General features: G+C 39.4%; 1 protein-coding gene across 1 annotated transcript in view; it reads left to right on the forward strand.

The window, feature by feature from the left end:
• dpyda.1 (dihydropyrimidine dehydrogenase a, tandem duplicate 1) overlaps nucleotides 1-19446 on the forward strand; it is a 619381-nt gene that overhangs the window by 348860 nt on the left and 251075 nt on the right. Inside the window, exon 12 of the mRNA XM_048601540.1 lies at nucleotides 3790-3974. Coding sequence (XP_048457497.1) covers nucleotides 3790-3974 — 185 coding nt within the window. The remainder of the gene's footprint in view (nucleotides 1-3789; nucleotides 3975-19446) is intronic.

The raw sequence follows: 19446 nt of genomic DNA on the forward strand, positions 1-19446 counted from the left end.
CTTCCCTATTTTTTACAATATTGTCACATTAATTGAGTATTTTTTTGTAATATGTCATATTCCCTTACTGAAAAAAAATTACTTACAATGTGGAGCTGGAGGAATACAGCAGGTCAGACAGCATCAGAGTAGCAGGAAAGTTGATGTTTCAGGTTTACGCCCTTCTTCAGGACTACATTTGTATCCAAACTCTTCAGTCAAAATTGGTATTTTCTTTTGGAATTCTTTATTCACCCCACTCTTGACAATGGCATGTTAAGATGTTGCCCACTTTACTCAGTTGTGGGACAGCTCCTGATCTTTAGTACAACATGATCTCTATTTGCCATCCCTAAGATAAAAAGCTTGATCCTAGTTATTGCAGAATTAGACATTTATTGAAGAAAAATGCTCATTGTCACTTTGGATGTTTAATTCTCCTTTTAATTTGTGTGCAATTATTTTTTGTAGTCTCTACGTTTAGGTGACACAGATCTAGGTTCAAGAAATCTACTACAGAAACAAAAATCTGAAATAAATGTGGAAAATTCTGGAAACATTCAGCAGGCTTTTGATGAAGGTTCATTGACCCGAAACATTAAACCTAATTTCCTCACTCCTAGATTCTGCTTGATCCACTTCCAACATTTTCAGTTTTTATTTCACAAAATCTGAACCTAAGCCCAGTACTACAATATTCTTAGTGGAGAATTTTTACATTTTCACTGAAATTAGTTACTGTCAATGCAATGTTTTAACCATTTTCTTGTCAAACATGCTTCCACTATCTCATAATTTATTGTGACTCACTTTGGACACACAAGCTGCTTTTCGTTCTTCCAGGCCCTGTTGATTAGAGTAGTGCAGGGAACCACATTTTATGTAAACTAACTTGTTAATCATCTATGACTATTGCCGATGAATTTCTGTGGTTCATATCTATTGGTATTGATCACTAAATAGCATAGCAACATCAAAATCTTATCCTAACAATTCCCACAGATATATTCACATGATCGAGCTAAAATTACTCTCATTTATGTGCTGTTGTACAGTGTTGGGTTCTTAAGTTCGTTAAGCGAAGTACTATTAATTTAGAGAGAAATAAAACACAACACTGGGACATTGGAACCGGTTCTGGGGGAGGTGGGACCAGCATCAACCAGATGGTCTGCATCTGGGCAGGTCTGGAACAAATATGAGGTTATCCACTTTGATGGCAAAAACAGGAAAGTAGATTAATCCTGGCAGTCTAGTAAACGGTGAGGTGCAACGAGACGTGGGTATCATGATGGAACTAAGTTCTGACGAAGGGTCACCGGACCCGAAACGTTGACTCTGTTTTCTCCTCCACAGATGCTGCCAGACCTGCTGAGCTTTTCCATCAACTTTGTTTTTGTTATCACAGTAATGATGTCTTGCTGCAGTTATAAATAGCCTTGGTGAGGCAATATCTTGTATATCATGTGTAGTTTTGGTCTCTGAAGAAGGACATTCTTACTATTGAGGGAGCCCGGCAAAGGTTCACCAGACCGATTCATGGGATGGCAGGACTGACATATGAAAGACTAGATCGACTGGGCATGTAATCTCTGGAAGTTAGAAGGTACAAGGTGATGAGAGGCCTAGATAGAGTGGATAGTCAGAGGCTGTTTTCCCAGGGCGGAAATGACTGTTACGAGGCGGCATCTCTGGAATTTAGAAGAATGAGGGGGTAACTCACAGAAACATATAAAATCCTGATGGGACTGGACAGGCTAGATGTGGGAAGAATGTTCCCGATGTTGGGGAAAACCCGAACTCGGGGTCACAGTCTTAGAACAAGGAGTAAGCCATTCATAGAACATAGAACATAGAACAGTACAGCACAGTACAGGCCCTTCAGCCCACGATGTTGTGCCGACCTATTATCCTACTAAGGTCAAACTACCCTGCATACCCTACATTTTACTATCATCCATGTACCTATCCAAGAGTCGCTTAAAAGTCTCTAATGTATCTGACTCCACTACCACTGCCGTCAGCACATTCCACACACCCACCACTCTCTGTATAAAGAACCTACCTCTGACGTCTTCCCTATACTTTCCTCCAATCACCTTAAAATTATGCCCCCTTGTAATAGTCATTTCTGCCCTGGGAAAAAAGTCTCTGACTATCCACTCTATCTAGGCCTCTCAACACCTTGTACACCTCTGTCAAGTCACCTCTCATCCTTCTTCGCTCCAATGAAAAAAGCCCTAGCTCCCTCAACCTTTCCTCATAAGACCTGCCCTCCAGTCCAGGCAGCATCCTGGTAAATCTCCTCTGCACCCTCTCTAAAGCTTCCACATCTTTCCTATAATGAGGTGACCAGAACTGAACACAATATTTGAAGTGTGGTCTAACCAGAGTTTTATAAGGTTGCAGCATAACCTCGCGGCTCTTAAACTCAATTCCACTGCCAATGAAAGCCAACACGCCTTCTTTACAACCCTATCAACTTGGGTAGCAACTTTGAGGGATCAACGGATGAGGACCCCAAGATCCCTCTGTTCCTCCACGCTGCCAAGAATCCTGCCATTAACCCTGTATTCTGCATTCAAATTCGACCTTCCATTCAGAACTGAGATGAGGATGAATTTCATCGCTCAGAGAGTTGTGAACCTATGGAATTCTCTACCACAGAAAGCTGTTCATTAGATATATTCAAAAGGGAGCTGGATATGGCCTTTGCAGCTAAAGGGATCAAGGAGTATTGAGGGAAAACGGGAGTGAGATACTGAAATTGCATGAGCTAACAAGGTGTAGAGCTGGATGAACACAGCAGGCCAAGCAGCATCAGAGGAGCAGGAAAGCTGACGTTTCAGGCCTAGAGCCTTCTTCATTACTGAAATTGCATGTTCAGCCGTGATCTTATTCAATGTTTGTGCAGGCTCGAAGGGCCGCATAGTCCACTCATGCAATTATTTCTTATGTTTCTATGTTAAATACTTGTGGATGCTTGAGATCAGACTAATGAACTGAAAATGTTGGAAATAGTCAGCAGGGCAGGTAGCTTCTGTAGAGAGAGTAAGATGAGGTTATCATTTCCAGTCTTTCCCTTGTCAGAGCATTTACAAGCTGTCATACACTTAAACCATTAACCCTCAACAGGAAACTGTCCAGCTTTCTTAACAGGATGGCAATCACAGAGGCAGCCAATTTGGACACCATCTCTAGGAACATAACCCAGCAGCTTCAACACCAGGAAGTGCAAGTTCAGGACTGCTATTTGGCCCTGATGTCGAGGTCATTTCCGTGGTTCAAAAATCCCTTCTTCCAGGCCTAATGAAGCAGCAAAGCTTCAGACTGGAGACAAATTTAATGAAATGAGAACACAAATTGAACTGTGATTTCCTAATTTCTGTTTTTTTTCTCTCAGCTAATTTATGGATATTTCACTCAAGCTATGTATTATCGATAAATTGGAGTTATAGTGCTGACAAAGCTGAGTAAAAATTGTTTGCTATGTGCATGTAGAATGCATTTGCCTCAGAACTTATTTACCATGTAGATCTCAGTAGATTAAATTTGAACTACATTTCCCAACAACTTCACTCCTTAAATTCAACACATTAGAAGCAATTAGAAATATAAATTAGAATAATGGGATTAGAAAACCAATGGTTGCTTTTGACTGGCATGGACATGATGGGTTGAAGGTCCTGTTTCTGTTCCACAGATCTCAGTAATAAATATACTAACAAGCTTTGGATGAGACCTGACTTCCTTTGTGCTGATTTGCCAGATCATGGCCTTATTTTCGTTTACTGATTACCTTTATTGCAGTGAAAGAGGCCATGACTAACATCAGGTTTAACAGATGGGGCTTCCTGGATGTTGACACAGAGACCATGCAGACGAGCGAGCCTTGGGTTTTTGCAGGTGGTGACATCGCCGGTTTGGCTAACACCACCGTCGAGTCTGTGAATGACGGAAAACAGGCATCATGGCACATTCACAAATATTTGCAGGTGGGTAAAAGCTCTGTAGTTTCAAACCCATTGCTTGCTTGCTATTTTATGAATGAATGATTCTGCAGAATCTCTGAAGGTTTCATTTCAGTCCTTTGGTTGTGACTGTATACCGTTAAACAAAGGAACCTATGCATCGAGTTGTAGTTATTTCAGGTATGCCGCACTCATTTAAAATTTGAAGTTAACAGCGTGGGCTAAAATTGAAATGTTGAAAAATTATATTGTGCTGGTGAAAGGATAAGAATTTATTTATTTGATTAACTTCTTCCCAATATAATTCCATACTTATGGATCTTCTGCAGCAGCACATACTGAATCAAAGAATAGATTGTCAGCAACTGTCTCCTTCACTTCCAGCAGAAATAGAGATATCACCTACAAGAGATTACTTTCTTTCTTTCTGTCCCAATCTCCCTTTCTCATCCACACTCATCTGACCTTAACTTTCTCAATATTTCCTCATCCTCGCATTAAACAGCTCTCTCCATTTCCCCATATTGTCCTGGTTTGACAGGGTGTTTATCTTTATATTCTACCCCCGTGATATTGCTGTCTTCCTGCTGAGCAACAGAAAGAATCTTCTTGCTTTTTATGCTTTTGTTCTGTCTGTCAAAAACACTTCTTTTATTTCTCTTACAAGGTTCTTCCTTTAGCCCCAAAACACCTATGCTGATTCTTATTGCTGGTTCTTGAGATGCTTTATAAATATGTTTCTGTTTTTTTTTACTCTTTCCCTCCCTACTTGTATTTTTCTTCTTTGCATTTCTCTCAAACTTCACATCTCAGTATATCTCCCCAGAAATTTTTGGCTTCTTTAAATTTATCATGTCACTGTTTCTCAACACCATGAGATATAGGAACAGAGAAAGGTCTTTCAGCCCATTAAGTCTGCTGCACAATTCAATGAGACCATTGCTGATCAGATAATCCTCAACTCCATTTTCCTCCCTTTTCCTGTAACTCTTTTTTCCCTCACATTAAGAATCTGTCTGTCTCAGCCTTGAATATATTCAATGAACAACCAAGCTCAACAACAGTCTGCAGTAAAGAATTCAGTAATCTCTGGAAGAAAAAATTTCCACTCATCTCTGTGTCAGTCTGGACAACCTTCTATGGTCTGCCAGCAGTGCCAATTCATCTTTCCCCTAGATAAAGGACCCAAAATTATTCACAGTATTCCAGCTATGGTCTGACTAATGCCGTCTTTAGCTTTAGCAAAACCTCCCTACATTTATACTCTGTTCCCTTTGAAGTAAGTGCCAACATTCCATTTACCTTTCCTATTACCTGGTGAGCTTTGATATTAGCATTTTGTGATTCATAGACAAAGGATCTCAAAACCTTCTGTTCTGTAGCTTTTTTCAGTCTTTCTCCATTTAAATAATATTCAGTTTCTCTATTTTTCCGGTCAAAGTGTATATCTTCACATTTGCTACATTATGTTCCATCTGCCAAGTTGTTGTCCCCATCACTTAACCTATCTGTGTTACTCGACAGACCTTTTGTGTCATCCTCACCACTTTCCTTCTCACCTATGTTTGTGTCATATGCATTCTTGGCTATAGTACATTCACTTTCATCATCTAAATCATTACTACATGATATCAATAACTATGGACCCAGCACTGATCCTTGAGGTACTGTACTCATTATAGAATATCAACCTGAAAATGCCCCATTTATCCCAACTCTCTGTCTTTGATGAGGTAGCCAATCCTCTAACCATGTTAATATCCTACTTCCAACACCACAGGCTCTTATTAACCAGTCTAAGGTTTGGTACCTTATCAAATGCCTTCTGAAAATCCAAATATAATACATCCACTCCTTCCCCTTTATCCTGCTTGTTGCCCATTCAAGGAATTCTCATAAATTTGTTTGACATGACATCTCATTCATGAAGCTATGCTGACTCTATATAATCTAATTCTGTGTTTCTGAATGTTTTGCTATTACAGCTTTATAAAAGACTGGAACATTTTTGCAACGAGAGATGTTAAGCCAACTGGCCTATAGTTACCTGATTTTTTAATTTCTCCTTCCTTTTTTTAAGTAGGAGTGTTACATTTGCAGTTTTCCAATCCTCTGAAACTTTTCCAATCCAAGAATTCTTGGAAGATCACAACCAATACATTCACTATCTCTGTAGCTCTTTCTGTTAATCTTCTAGAATCCTATCAGTCTTCACCCTATTAGATTCCTTAGCAATTTTGCTCAAGTGATAGTTATTGTATTTATTTCGTCTCCTCTTTTTGCCCCTTGAATATTTAGTATTTTTGGAATGCATCTTCTACTATGAAGACAGATGCAAAGTATTTAGTAAATCCTTTGCCATTTCCTGGTTGCACATTATTTCCCCAGCCTCACCTTCTAAGACGCATATGTTCACTTTGGCTTTTCTTTGTCTTTTATATATTTAAAGAAGCTTTTCCTGTCCCTCTTGATATTATTTGCAAGGTTACCTTCAAAGTTTATTTTCTCCCTTTTTTGATTGCCTTTTGTTGCTTTTTTAAAATCGTTCTCAATTCTCTGATTCCACTCATCTCTGTCCCATCATAGAGCTACTATTAGGGGGCCAAGAAACCATTCCTACCAATGACTTCTTCCTCTTTTTGTTCCTTGCCTCCTCCCATATAGATTCTACCTCTTCTGATCCAGATTGTTTCTTGCTATTGTACTTATTCCATCCTATACTAACAATGCTACCTCACCACCTTTTCCTTCCTGCCTGTCCTTTTGAAAAGTAACATACCCCTAAGTATTTAGTTCCCAGATTTGATTGCCTTGTTCTTTCTTTAACATCATGATGGAGTTCGGTTTCTACCTCTCCTAAAATCTGCTGCCTTTTAGCCACTAATCAATTCAGAGATGCCAACTAACTTGGAAGCTTATACATAGAACATCCAGCACAGAAAGAGATCATCCAGCCCAATGGGTTCATCCTTGTGTTCATACACCTCATGTGCATCCTCCCACTCCTCTTCATCAAATGCTATTGGTGTCTCCTTCAGTTCCTTTCTCCTTTTGTGCATTTACCTAGCTTTTCTAAAATGCTTTCTTTTTTTTAATTCAACTAACTCCTATGGTAGCAAGTTCCTTATTCCAATCACTCTAGATAAAGAAAATTTTTCTGAAATCCCTTCTGGATTTATTAGTGACTGTTATAGCTACTGTCACTAATTTTCAAGTCCTTGACAGTCTTCTCCATATTGACTCAATCTAATCCTTTCATGAGCTTAAAGTCGTCTATCAGGTCACCCATCAGCCTTCTGTCTGCTAAAGGAAAAAAAAATACAATTTGTTGAATCCTTCCTGAAAGATAAGTATTGGTATCATCCTTGCAAATCTTTTTATACTTTCCTCTACTTTTATAATATGGAGATCAAGACAGTGCACAGTACTGTAAATGGTATTCCAAGATTTCTTCAACTTTACTACAACTTATCAGCTTTTCATTTATGTCATTCTCAAAATGAACCCTAATGCTTGTGTTCTTGATTTTTGACAGCCATATTAGCCTGTTTGATTAGTTTTAGTGAGTTGTATACCAGTTCACCTATGTTCCTTTTCTTCTCTACCCCAATTACCCTCTCTCTATCCCATTTTGAAGATGGTGCCCGCAATTTCAGGCTTCTCTCCAATCCAGGAGAAGATTTGGAAATGGGGGATTTGAAACATTAGATGGAATGGAAGGACAATATCATTCCCATTGCCCTTCCCTCCTCTGCTCATATTTTACCAACAACAGAGTCAGTGGTGGATGGATTGTCCGCCTTTAAACAATCTAGATTGTTAAGAGGTAGTGCCTCTTCCAACATTGCTAGTAATTTACCAGTCATAGGTGGGCACTCTATCACCTATGGATGCCATCCAATAAAAAACTTATAGCCTTTCTGTGGACTCAGGGTGGGGAGGGTTTATTTTTGATTGAGTTTTGTGCCCCAGCGGTATCTCTATATTCGTGAGGTGGGCAGTTACAGATAGCAACTCATTAGCAGCTCCATAATAGCAATTAGGGAGGGGTAACAAAGTCCACATCCTGTGAACGAATAAGTAAACTTTTTTTGATTTTAAGTGTGGGACACAATACATATTGCATCAGCAAATTTGCTATCTTATAGTTGTACTGGGAGGGTCATGCCTCCTGTTACTGTGAACCAATAAGGACAGCCCAGATTGCACTGAATGTCCCATTGAGTTTGAGAAGCCCAAAGATGCTGAAAATGCCTTCAGTGGAATGGATGGTAAAGTAATTTGTGGTTGAAGTGTTCAAGTGAACCTAGCAACAGGAGTGCCATGAGCAGTCAGCTCTCAGCTTTGTTTCTTCTGAGCTTCAAATTCTGATATAACCAATTTCATGGTTATTGGGACAGGGTCAGAGTAATACTGCCTATTTGTTACTAGGAATTGATCACTCAGTAACTTCTTTGATTTGGTGAGTCAAGCAATGAATGTCATTGTAAGGGCTTTGTTTTCATATGTTCCTATATTTTTGATGCCATCGGAATGGCGAGACTTTGAATGGAAAGCTTCATGTACATTCAGTTTGCTTTATCCCACATTAAACCAACAATGACCAAGTCACTTTCACATTTAGGTTGCAGTAGCATTGATGGAAATGCAAAAAATTCTATTTCATGTCCAAAGTTAAACAGAAGGAAAGTTACATGGATCTATAAATTCATTTCAATATCATTTTAGAAACTGAAAATCATGACAATCACAGTCACTGCTAAAGATGTGAACAGTTGAATGCCATGCTATTGCAGTAAGAATTAATTTCACCTTGATATTTAATACTGCCATGGAGACTAATATTTAAATAATAATTTATTTTAATATTACATTATTCACATGTGTTAAGTAGAACAGTCAATGGGGAATTTAGTCAATATTGAGTAATAGGTTCTTCAGAAAAAGCACAATCCTGAAACTTCCTCCTTCCTCATTATGCATTGTCTGTGTACCTGGGTGTTGGTTCTATGGCAAATGATTTTCATTTCACTGTTTAGTATATTTTGTGCAGGTAAAATACATTCACAAAATTAAATGCTAAGAATTTTAATAAAGATTCCTTGTTAACCTTTACTTATAATAAAAGCTTTACTGAAATGATGCCGGAGTTGGAGGGTTTGAGCCATAGAGAGATCCTTCATAGGCTGGGGCTATTTTCCCTGGAGCATCAGAGGCTGAGGGATAACCTTGTCGAGGTTTATAAAATCATGAAGGGCATGGATAGGGTGAACAGTCAAGGTCTTTTTTCCCAGGTGAGGAGGAGTCTAAAACTAAGTGTATAGGTTTAAGGTCAGAGGAGAAAGATATGATAGTGACAACTTTTTCACACAAAGGGTGGTGCATGTATGGAATGAGCTGCCAGAGAAAGAGGTGGAGCCTCGTACAATTACAACATTTAAAAGGCAGCTGGATGGATACATGTGTGGGAAATGTTTAGAAGGTTATGGGCCAAATGCTGGCAAATGGGACCAGATAAATTTAGGACATCTGGTTGGCATAGATGAGTTGGACCGAAGGGTCCGTTTCCATGCTGTACAACCCTATGACTCCATGACTCTAAATGTGATTTGCCCCCCATTAGCACTTGTACTAAAATAATGTTATTTACTTATTAAATATACAAAAGTATCTTTACTTTGGCTGCAAAACTGTAACTGATGAATAGGAAGCCACAGCTAAGTATTTAGTATATCAGAATTAGATACAATGCTGGCAGGTAGCTTTTCTTTCAATTTGAAGTTTTATTTCACTTAACACAGATATTCAGTTTTTTTTTAAATGTGGTAATTAATAAGAAATTTCAACAAGATCTGAGTATGTTAAATTCATCTGAAATTTTTTTGCAATCTGTGAATTTTCTTCTGCTTCTAATTATTTGTCCCTCCCAAGTGGCTTGCCATCTACTTGCTGTCTGCCCTACAGCCAACTGAAGCTGCTTCTCTTTTTTTTATCAGGATCAGTATTACAGCTATCCCTCAAATACGTTTCTCTTACAGCAGCTGGCAAGATATGGGCTTAAAACATTTAGGATTGTTTCACTTCTTATTTATGAATCATTGTTCAGACAGCAACTGTCTCTTTCTTTCCATTGAAAAAGAATGCCGATGTGAATACTGTCATTATTTATAGAAATATGTCATTAAATACTTTAGGGCTCTTGTGGTGTAATGGTAATATCCCTACCTCTGCAGTAGGAGGCTTGGGTTCAAATCCCATCGACTTCAGAGGTGTGTGATAACATCTCTGAATAGTTTCAGTAAAAAATAAACACAAACCATTAAGTGCTCTGTTGGTGCTCATTGATGGGGCCACAAGAACAAGAGGAGGAACAAATATGGTTGATGACATTTTACACTGATATTTTTGAAGGTAAGGTTGAAGTTGGAAAGGTCACAATACTGAGGCAAGGAGGTCCAGGACAATGGGAAGGTGGCTGAGGGAGTAACTACCAATGGTGGAGTTAAAATTGTGAGACGAAGAAGTAGCCAGGTATTATAGGACTGGAGAATGCCAAGGAGGTAGAGAATGATGAAGCCAAGAAGAGATCTGAGGGCAAGGCCAAGAAAAATGATTCAATAGAATTTGGGAAGCCGGTGGAGATTGCCAAGGTCAGCAGTAATAGAAATGGAGACAGTGGGTGAAATCTTCATCAGTCCCCTCTGGAATATCCCATGAGGTGACCTCCAAAGGGCCTTCATCCCAGTGATTTAGGATGCTTTCTGGCACTGCTGTGTCTCCTTGTGAGGAAGGGACACCTAGTGTGAGGTCAAGATCCCTTGTGCACCTGTCAACTTGCCATTGGTGTTAGGGACCAGTTGCCAAAGACATGAAGCGTAGGTCTGTCCGCACGTCTGGCTCTCCATGGCAGCCACCAGGTCTTAATATTAGTTGTATAGCTCACAAGGGTGGCAAGAGCCATGAGGCTAAAAACAGAGGCAGAAAACAAAAGAAAACAAAACAAAAAAAATGCTCAATATCACAAATTAATGTTATATAAGAGGAAGTTGCTAAGGATGGAATCCAGTGACATTCCCAAGGAAATTATTTAACCTCAAAATGAAAACCCATTTGAGGTGATACAATATCTATAGTGTGGCAGGTTGGAACCAGCAAAGAACACTGCCACTGCCGATGTGTACTGTGGAGGAGAGTTATTTGATGTGAATCAAATTGTCAAAAATACTAATGGGCACAGGGCAGAGTTCAAAGAGGAATGATGATCACTCATATAAGATGTCACTGGTAAATGTGACCAATGTTGTGAGTGGCACAAAAGCTTGATTGGAGTGCTTTGACAGACAGTAATGCAAGCAAAAAGCATTTTCCAGGAATTTAGAAGGAGAATGTTGGAGATGCAGTAGGAAATTATGGAGGAATGAAAATATATACTTTGACGACAGATGACAGTGGTTTTGAAAGATGGAGAGATTGAACCAGAGAGTATGAGAAAATTAATGTCAGTGAACATGGGCCTGAGAAGGAAACGTCACTTACAATTTCTTTTCGCAAAGAAAGACAACAACAATGCCGTCAGCACAGTAGCAATGACACATAATAAGACACAGAATTTGTGCAATACATTGTTAAGAGATGGTTTTGGTAATCTTGTCAGCAACAGATGAAAAGATTTTAATGTGTCAAACCACTAATGGTCAGTATTCAATCAGTATTTGGTACTGGTCACAATGCCCAGGTTAATACCCAGAATTTCACAGTTAAGTTCACTCCTTTTAGTTTTGTGACAGGAGGAGGTGCTGGATGGAAACCAGGCATTAACTGTGAGGGTTTCCCTAAATTGACAGGTAAGCTATTCTAAGGTGGAATCCAAGAGATCACCAAGTGCTCAAAGAAAGGGCAAGAAGAAAATGGACATTAGTTGTTAAATACAAGCTCCATTCTCCAAGATCATTGGGTAAACATATTATCTGCAGCTAGACTGAACTGTTCAATCAGAAAGTCTCAATTGCCAATCCCAACTGTTACCTGATCTCAAGTGGTACTATATGCTTCCGCAGCCTATGGCTAAGGAGTGGAAAATTTGTCAGAATTCCACTTTTGCTTGCTAACCAGTGATAACTAGTTAAGAGTGTTGCGTATTGACATTGGATAAGGTTAACATTTGGCTTGGTTGTGATGCTATATAGAGAAAGACCCTGCCAGCTCTCACTGTTATGTTCAGGTTAAGATTGGTCAGCAGGATGATATACTTGAGGGCTATACCTACCCCATACCAACAGATAAGTGCACTGCATAACTTAGCAATCATTTTCAAAACTTTCTGCAGCAGGAATTACTGGAACAAGCAGCTAAACAAGGTAGCAATGGCATAGCATCCTAGCATAGGAGAAGAATCCATCATTTAATATGCTCTGAGCACCCCTAGAAGAAATAGATTTACGAGAAAATGAACTGCTCTGTGTCTGCGCCATGAGGTCTCACTCCTGCTACCTAGAAGGTGGAGGTATTGATAGTAACTGCCATTTCTCTCATGCATGGACTACAGAATAGTGATGCTTTCTTGAACTAACCTTCACAATGAACTCTAGTTCAAGAAATGTGTTTAATTTGTTAGCTGGCAGCATTGATGCATACATACTCTGAAGTCACTCTTGTGTGTACAGATTCTGTACAGGGCAGTTACTCGGCTCCAGTCAGAACTAAGAACATACAAACTCATTGTTTGCTGCAACCCAACAGGGAGGTTTTATTCCAAAACTTTGCCTATGTATAAAAGCTTAAACAATTCTGAACAAACCCATGAACACTGGCTGAACATGCAACAGTATCATTTGGCTCATCTCTTAAAGGACACAACCCCAATGTTACATATGCCAACTGTAACACACAATGCCACAGCTCTCATTTATGAAATACTGGGGAAATTTTGCCTTTGCAGGTATCAATGGAAAGTGTGACAACTTCTTTATCCTGTGCAACAGATCTCAGGTCATCTTAGTCTCAAGGGGTCCGATCTGTGCTTTAATATGTTGGAATCCCTTCCAGTGTTCCCAGACAATCTCCTCACGCTCACCCTCCCACCAAGTATTCCCAGGCTCCAGGGCCCTCTGAGAGCTGCCTGATTCCAGTACTATCATCAGTTTCTCCTTAATATTCCTGGAACTCCTCTCCTTCACAGTGCTAGGGCCCTGTGTTGACACCTCACCCTCAGAGATGCCAGTGGCATGCACAATGTACTGCTCAATCTTGAAAGCCCATTCATGTGCTGTCAGATCTGGGTGCCCAGAGAATGCTGCAACACCGATATGTCACTACTCCTGATACTAATTCGTGGTCTAACTTTCATTTCCAACCCACTTTGATCAAACAGGGCCAAAATTACTCTCAAGACATAAAACAAAAATACCGCTGGAATTTCTGGTGGGCATCATGACCCCAGCATTAAGATGATGAGGGCTTCTACGGTCCATCAGTATTGTCAATGAGCTAATTAGCACAATTGTTCAGAGGGTTTCCTCTGTGTGGCCAGGTCCTAATGTTACAAGTCCAATCAGAAGGCCCACTGCAATGTCAGACTGCCAGCTCCAGTGGAAGTGGTCTCTGCTGCTGAGGCAGACAGGCAAGCATGGCATTCTTTCAGCCTAAAAACAATACAACCCACCAGGCAGGAGAGGAAACCCTTCCATGGGTGTGTTTACTGATGAGCCTCTGATCTGTCATCTCCAAGGCTCCATCATTAGTGCGTGGAACTCCAAATCTGATTACCCCATTGGTCTTGGTAGAACTTGCAGCCTTCACTGAGGTCCATCTGCCTGCAGTAAAATGTTGGCCTTGGTACAATGTGGCCCCCTAAGGGTGGCATTAATTGGACTAATTGGCCACCCACTTCCTTAGAATGGGCAGGCAGCCCCATTTCCAACCCATCCCAAAAGGCAGGAAGCACTGGGGAACAATCCCAGCTGGGCTTCCACCTAATTTCCTTAGAGCTCTGGAAAGTTCAGCGTGATGTGTCTAGATATAAATGTTAGATTTGCGAGTGAATATTTGTTGGTGTTGAATAAGCGGAGAGAGATACAATTATGGTAGTGTTTGTTTTATTTCAGTTTATTAGGGACAAACCAAAACTGAATCCTTCTGTTTTACATTGTTCCTCTTCATCTTTATTCATCTTGGTTAAACAGCTCTGCCACCTTAAGCATATTGAACTCATTTGCTGGTTAATTACAGAATTAAAACTGACTTTATCAATTGAAAGGAAGGTTAAAAATTTGTTTCCGGATTAAATTACCTCTTGAACAGAGCAGGAGAGAAAGATTACAGATTACTTTGCTTTTACAGTAATAGAGAAAAGAGGAGGATATAATTCAGTGGAGAATACCTAAAACATTTTTGAGTAAATTGAATGATGCATATTTAGATCAAATGAACTGCTTAATGATAACTAAATTCAAATTCTCTGTAATTCTTTGAGCACAGATGGAAAGAGAAATAATTTATACCAATATAAACTGTGTTGAGTATTTAATTTACCTTAAGTAAATTGACCTTTAATATTTGAATATCTGAGCACAAATTATAACTTCTGTATCATATCGTTTGGTGAACTATTTGCATGTATTGTTTCATTAAGTAATAGTTGTGTAAGCAATTGGTAGGTTACAAACTACATAATGATATTCATATCTAAAGAGAAGGGTGGTATAATGATAATGTCACTGAACTATTCATCCAAAACTTCAGATCATTGGTTGTGGGAAAATGCCAGAATCTATTATAAAAGAAAATAGCACAGCACTTTGAAGATCGTGACAGGATCAGAGAATCAGGATGGATTTACAAAGAGGAAGTTATGCTTGACAAATCTGCTGGAATATTTTGTGGTTGTCACTAATAGAGTGGATAAGGGGAAGTCAGTGGATGAGATGTTCTTGGATTTTTAGAAGGCTTTTGATAAGGTTCCACCACCTATGTAATCAGCATGCAAAATTAAGGAGCATGGGATTGGAGGTTATGTACTGAAATGGATTGTAAACTACTGGCAGACAGGAAATAAAGGGTAGGAATAAATAGATCTTTTTCCAGGTGGCTTGTCCAGACATTTCATCACATGCTAGGTGACATCATCAGTGGTGCCTCCAATAAAATGATCTTATTCTACTCCGCTTGGAATTTATACTGTCAGGTCCATTATGGTGAGTACTGTCATTTCCGGTTTTGATCTGTATGGGTTTATATATGGGGTCCAATTCTATATGTTTGTTGATTGAAGTGTTGGTGGGGAGCCATGCCTCTAGGAATTCCCGTGCATGTCTATGTTTGGCTTAGGCTACTATGGTTACTTTGTCCCAGTTAAATTGATGGCCTTCATTGTCTGAATGTACAGATATTAAGGAGAGTTCATCATGCCATTTTGCTGCTAGCTGATGTTCATGTATTCTGATGGCTAGTTTCCTTCCTGTCAGTCCGATGTAATGTTTGTGGCAGTCATTGCATGGTATTTTGTAAACCATGTTGGTTCTGCATGTTGTGGGAATGGGGTCTTTAATCCTTGTAAGTGTTTGTCGTAGAGTGGCTGTGGGTTTGTGGGCCACCATGATTACTAATGGTCTTGGGAGGCTTGTTGTCAGTTCCGATGTGTTCTTGATGTAGGGAAGTGTGGCCAGTGTGTTAGGTCATACTGTGTCCTCCTGTTGTTGTCTGTTTTGTAGGCATCTGTGGATGAGGTTGCAGGGATATCATTTAAAGCAAGACTCTTGTATAAGTGTTCTTCTGCTTTCCTGTGTAGTTCCAGAGTGTTGCAGCGTGTGCTGGTCCATTTAAATAGAGTCCTAATGCAACTTTGTTTGTGGATGTTGGGGTGGTTGCTGTGGAAGTTACAAACACTTACAAGGATTAAAGACCCTATTCCCACAACATGGAGAACCAACGTTTACAAAATACCATGCAACGACTGCCACAAGCATTACATCGGACAGACAGGAAGGAAACTAGCCATCAGAATACATGAACATCAGCTAGCAGCAAAATGGCATGATGAACTCTCCCTAATACCAGTACGTTCAGACAACGAAGGCCATCAGTTTAACTGGGACAAAGTAACCACAGTAGCCCAAGCCAAACATAGACACGCACGGGAATTTCTAGAAGCATGGTTCTCCATCCATACTTCAATCAACAAATATATATCGAATTGAACCCCATATATAAACCCATACAGATCAAAACCGGAAATGACAGTAATCACCATAACGGACCAGAAAGTATAAATTCCAAGCACAGTAGAATAAGATCGCTTCATCAGAGGCTCCACTGTTGATGTCACCTAGCATGGTGATGAAACGTCTGAACAAAATCAAGCCAGCTTGGTGAGCAAGTCAACAACCTCATGTTTCATATCTTCAAGTTTGCAGATGACATAATCTGGATGGGAGGATATGATGTGAGGCGGATGCAACAAAGGTTGTGATTTGAACACGCTAAGTAAGTGAGTAAATACATGGCAGGTGCAGTATATTGTGGATAATATGAGGTTATCCACTTTGGTAGGAAAAACAGGAATGTGCATTATTATCTGAATGGGGATAGATTTGGGAAAAGAGGAGGTGCAACAGAACTTGAGTGTCCTTGAACACTAGTCACTGTAAGTAAACAGGAAGGTGCAGCAGGTGGTGAAAAAGACAAATGGAATGTTGGTCTTTGTAATGAGACAAATTGAGGGCAGGAGCAGGGATATCTTTCTGCAACTGTACGGGGCCTCGGTAATACCATACCTGGAATATTGTGTGCAATTCTGATCTCCTTATCTGTGGAAGGATGTTCTGGTTATTGAGGTAATGCAAAGTAGGATTAGCAGACTGATTCCTGGGATGGCAGGACTGACGCACAGGGAGCAACAAGCGGATCTATTAGGCTTATATTCACTACAGTTTAGAAAATTAAGAGGGGATCTCATAAAAACCAATGCAATCCCGAGAGGATTAGGTATGGTCAAGCAGGAAGGACACTCCCAACGACTAGGGAATCTAAAACCACAGGTCACAGTCGAAAGATAAGGGGTAGATCTTTACAGCCAGAGATGAGGAGAAATTTCTTCACTCAACTGTGTGCTTGTGGAATCCTTGGCCACAAAGAAATTGTTAAGACTAGAACATTGAAGACCTTCAAGAAAGATGTGGAGTACTTAGGGCTAAAGGATTGAAGGATAAGAGAAGAAAGCAGAAATAGTGAATTAACTTGAATGATCAGTCGTGATTGTATTGAATAGTGGAGCAGGCTTAAAGGACTGAATAGTCTACTCCTGCTCCTTTATTCAATGTTTCTAAAAAATCTGGAATATATTTGAAGTCTAATAGTGACGATATTGCCACTGTTGATTTTTTTGTCAAAATCTGTTTCACTGACGTCCTTCAAGGGAAGGAAATCTGTCATCCTTACCTGGTCTGACCTACATATGACTCCAGACCCAAGGCAATGTGGTTGACTCAACTATCGTCAGGGCATTTCATAATGGGCAATAAATGCTGGCCTAGCCTGCAACACCCACATCCTAAGAATGAATAATATATAAGTTGTCACATGGGCATTATTTTTAGTGTTAGAATTGAGTACCAGTATGAGGCACCTTGAGAGGAATATTTTAACATTCTGGAAATATCCATATGCCCAGATTCATCACCTATATTCTATCATGGATTTTCTGAACAAATTCCTGTCCAATGCTCTGTCAAATGAGTGATATGAGTTACCTTCTTGAATACTCCAAACATCTGCAGTCCTGAATTTGAAGTTATTCTAAGCTCAAACTTGTCTTTCTTTGATGAAGTTTATAGGATTGTGGAAATAGTTTCTCGGGTTTCAACGTGTTGGTATTTTTGAAAGATCTTAAATACTGGTTTAGTTTGCTTTATCCAGTTTATGATCAACTGTTTTTTGGGCAAACATGTTTTTGGAAGAAGCCAACTTTCACAAAACCAACTACTTAAATGAAATAAGGGGACACATTGTATAAAACAAGCATCGTTGCTGAGAGGGAGATTCAAGTACTTTGACAAATTATGCAAAATCTGGTCCGTATGCCTCCAGCTATCTTCAGCATTCATTTCTTCTTCCTCGTAACTTATCTCTTATTTTATTTATGATTCCCTGTTTCTAATATTTATTAGTTGGTAGTATTTAATACAAGGTAGAGCTGGAAGGTTTGTTTTTAAAAATAATGCCAAATATCTGAAGGATTTTGACCATAGGCAACAAAAGCTTGTATTTCTATAGCACTATATGTTAATAAAATCCTGAGGTGCTTGCTAGGAACATTATCAGAAAAAAAATTGACACTGGGCCAAACAAAGATATTAGGACAAGTAGCTGAAACAGTTAGGCTTTAAAGAGTGGTCTAAAGTAGGAGAGGTAAAGAAATATAGGAAAGAACACCAGAGCTAAGGACCTGACCAGCTGAAGGCACAGCCACCAGTAGGAGAATAAAAGAAATCAGGAATGTGCACGATGCAGAAACACATGGAAAAATTGTTCTGCATTACGAACAATCAAGTGATGGATTTCCGACAGTTAATTACATTCTTCAGCAATACAGTCTAGCAAGTCATGGTTAATTCAGATTCATACATGCTAATGACAACATTCTTGACAGAATACTCTCTGGGGATGGGTGGACCCCAAACGCAAGAAACAGTATTTGATGCTTCACCAGTGGTACAGTGTATTGACTGTTTCAGTTGACGAAGAAATCAGCCTGCAGTATCTTGTGATTCTGGCGCAAATTTTGAGGTTTTCCATATGTACTTACTATTCTGACAATAGCATTGATATAGTACGTCTGACGAAGCCAATGTCCTAATGCATTTAATTGTCATTATTGTGTTGTCATAGAAGAATCGGGGACAAATAAGAAAATGCCGCTCAAATTGTAAGATGGCCAGTGAAGCTCGGCGTGCTGCAAAATAATGAGGATGATATTGTACTTTTGTGAATGTGAACTTGAACTTTAGCTGAGTCATGAGTAGGCAAACCTGTATTCAGCATCCTTTACTATCATCGAAATAAGATGTCGTATTTGTTTTCTTTAATGCATATTATCTAACATCCTATTGTGGAAGTCTTTCATCTGCATACACCTTTGCTGTTACTTTAACAGATGGGAAGGCTGGAGTCATTTCAACAAAAAAGGAACCAGACATTCCAATAGGTTGTCCTGAATGAAATGAGTCTGTCATTAAGTTGTCATCCCTAAAGGGACAATGAATGAACCATTTAAAGAAATTAAGATCTTCACATAAGAACTTTAATGAAGGCATGAGAGTCAATTTAATTAATAGGTTGAATTTTGGTATTGTAAACATTTTATTTTAAAATTTGCTTGTTCAAATTTCAGTTGCAAAGTAACATTCGGCAGGAGAAAAACATTTTTATAGACCAGAGGGAACCGAGTGAGCAGATAGCACAAACCCAGGGATAGTAGGAACTGCAGATGCTGGAGAATCTG

The sequence above is a fragment of the Rhincodon typus genome, chromosome 10 (genome assembly GCF_021869965.1).
Source record: "Rhincodon typus isolate 14 chromosome 10, sRhiTyp1.1, whole genome shotgun sequence".
Taxonomy (NCBI): domain Eukaryota; kingdom Metazoa; phylum Chordata; class Chondrichthyes; order Orectolobiformes; family Rhincodontidae; genus Rhincodon; species Rhincodon typus.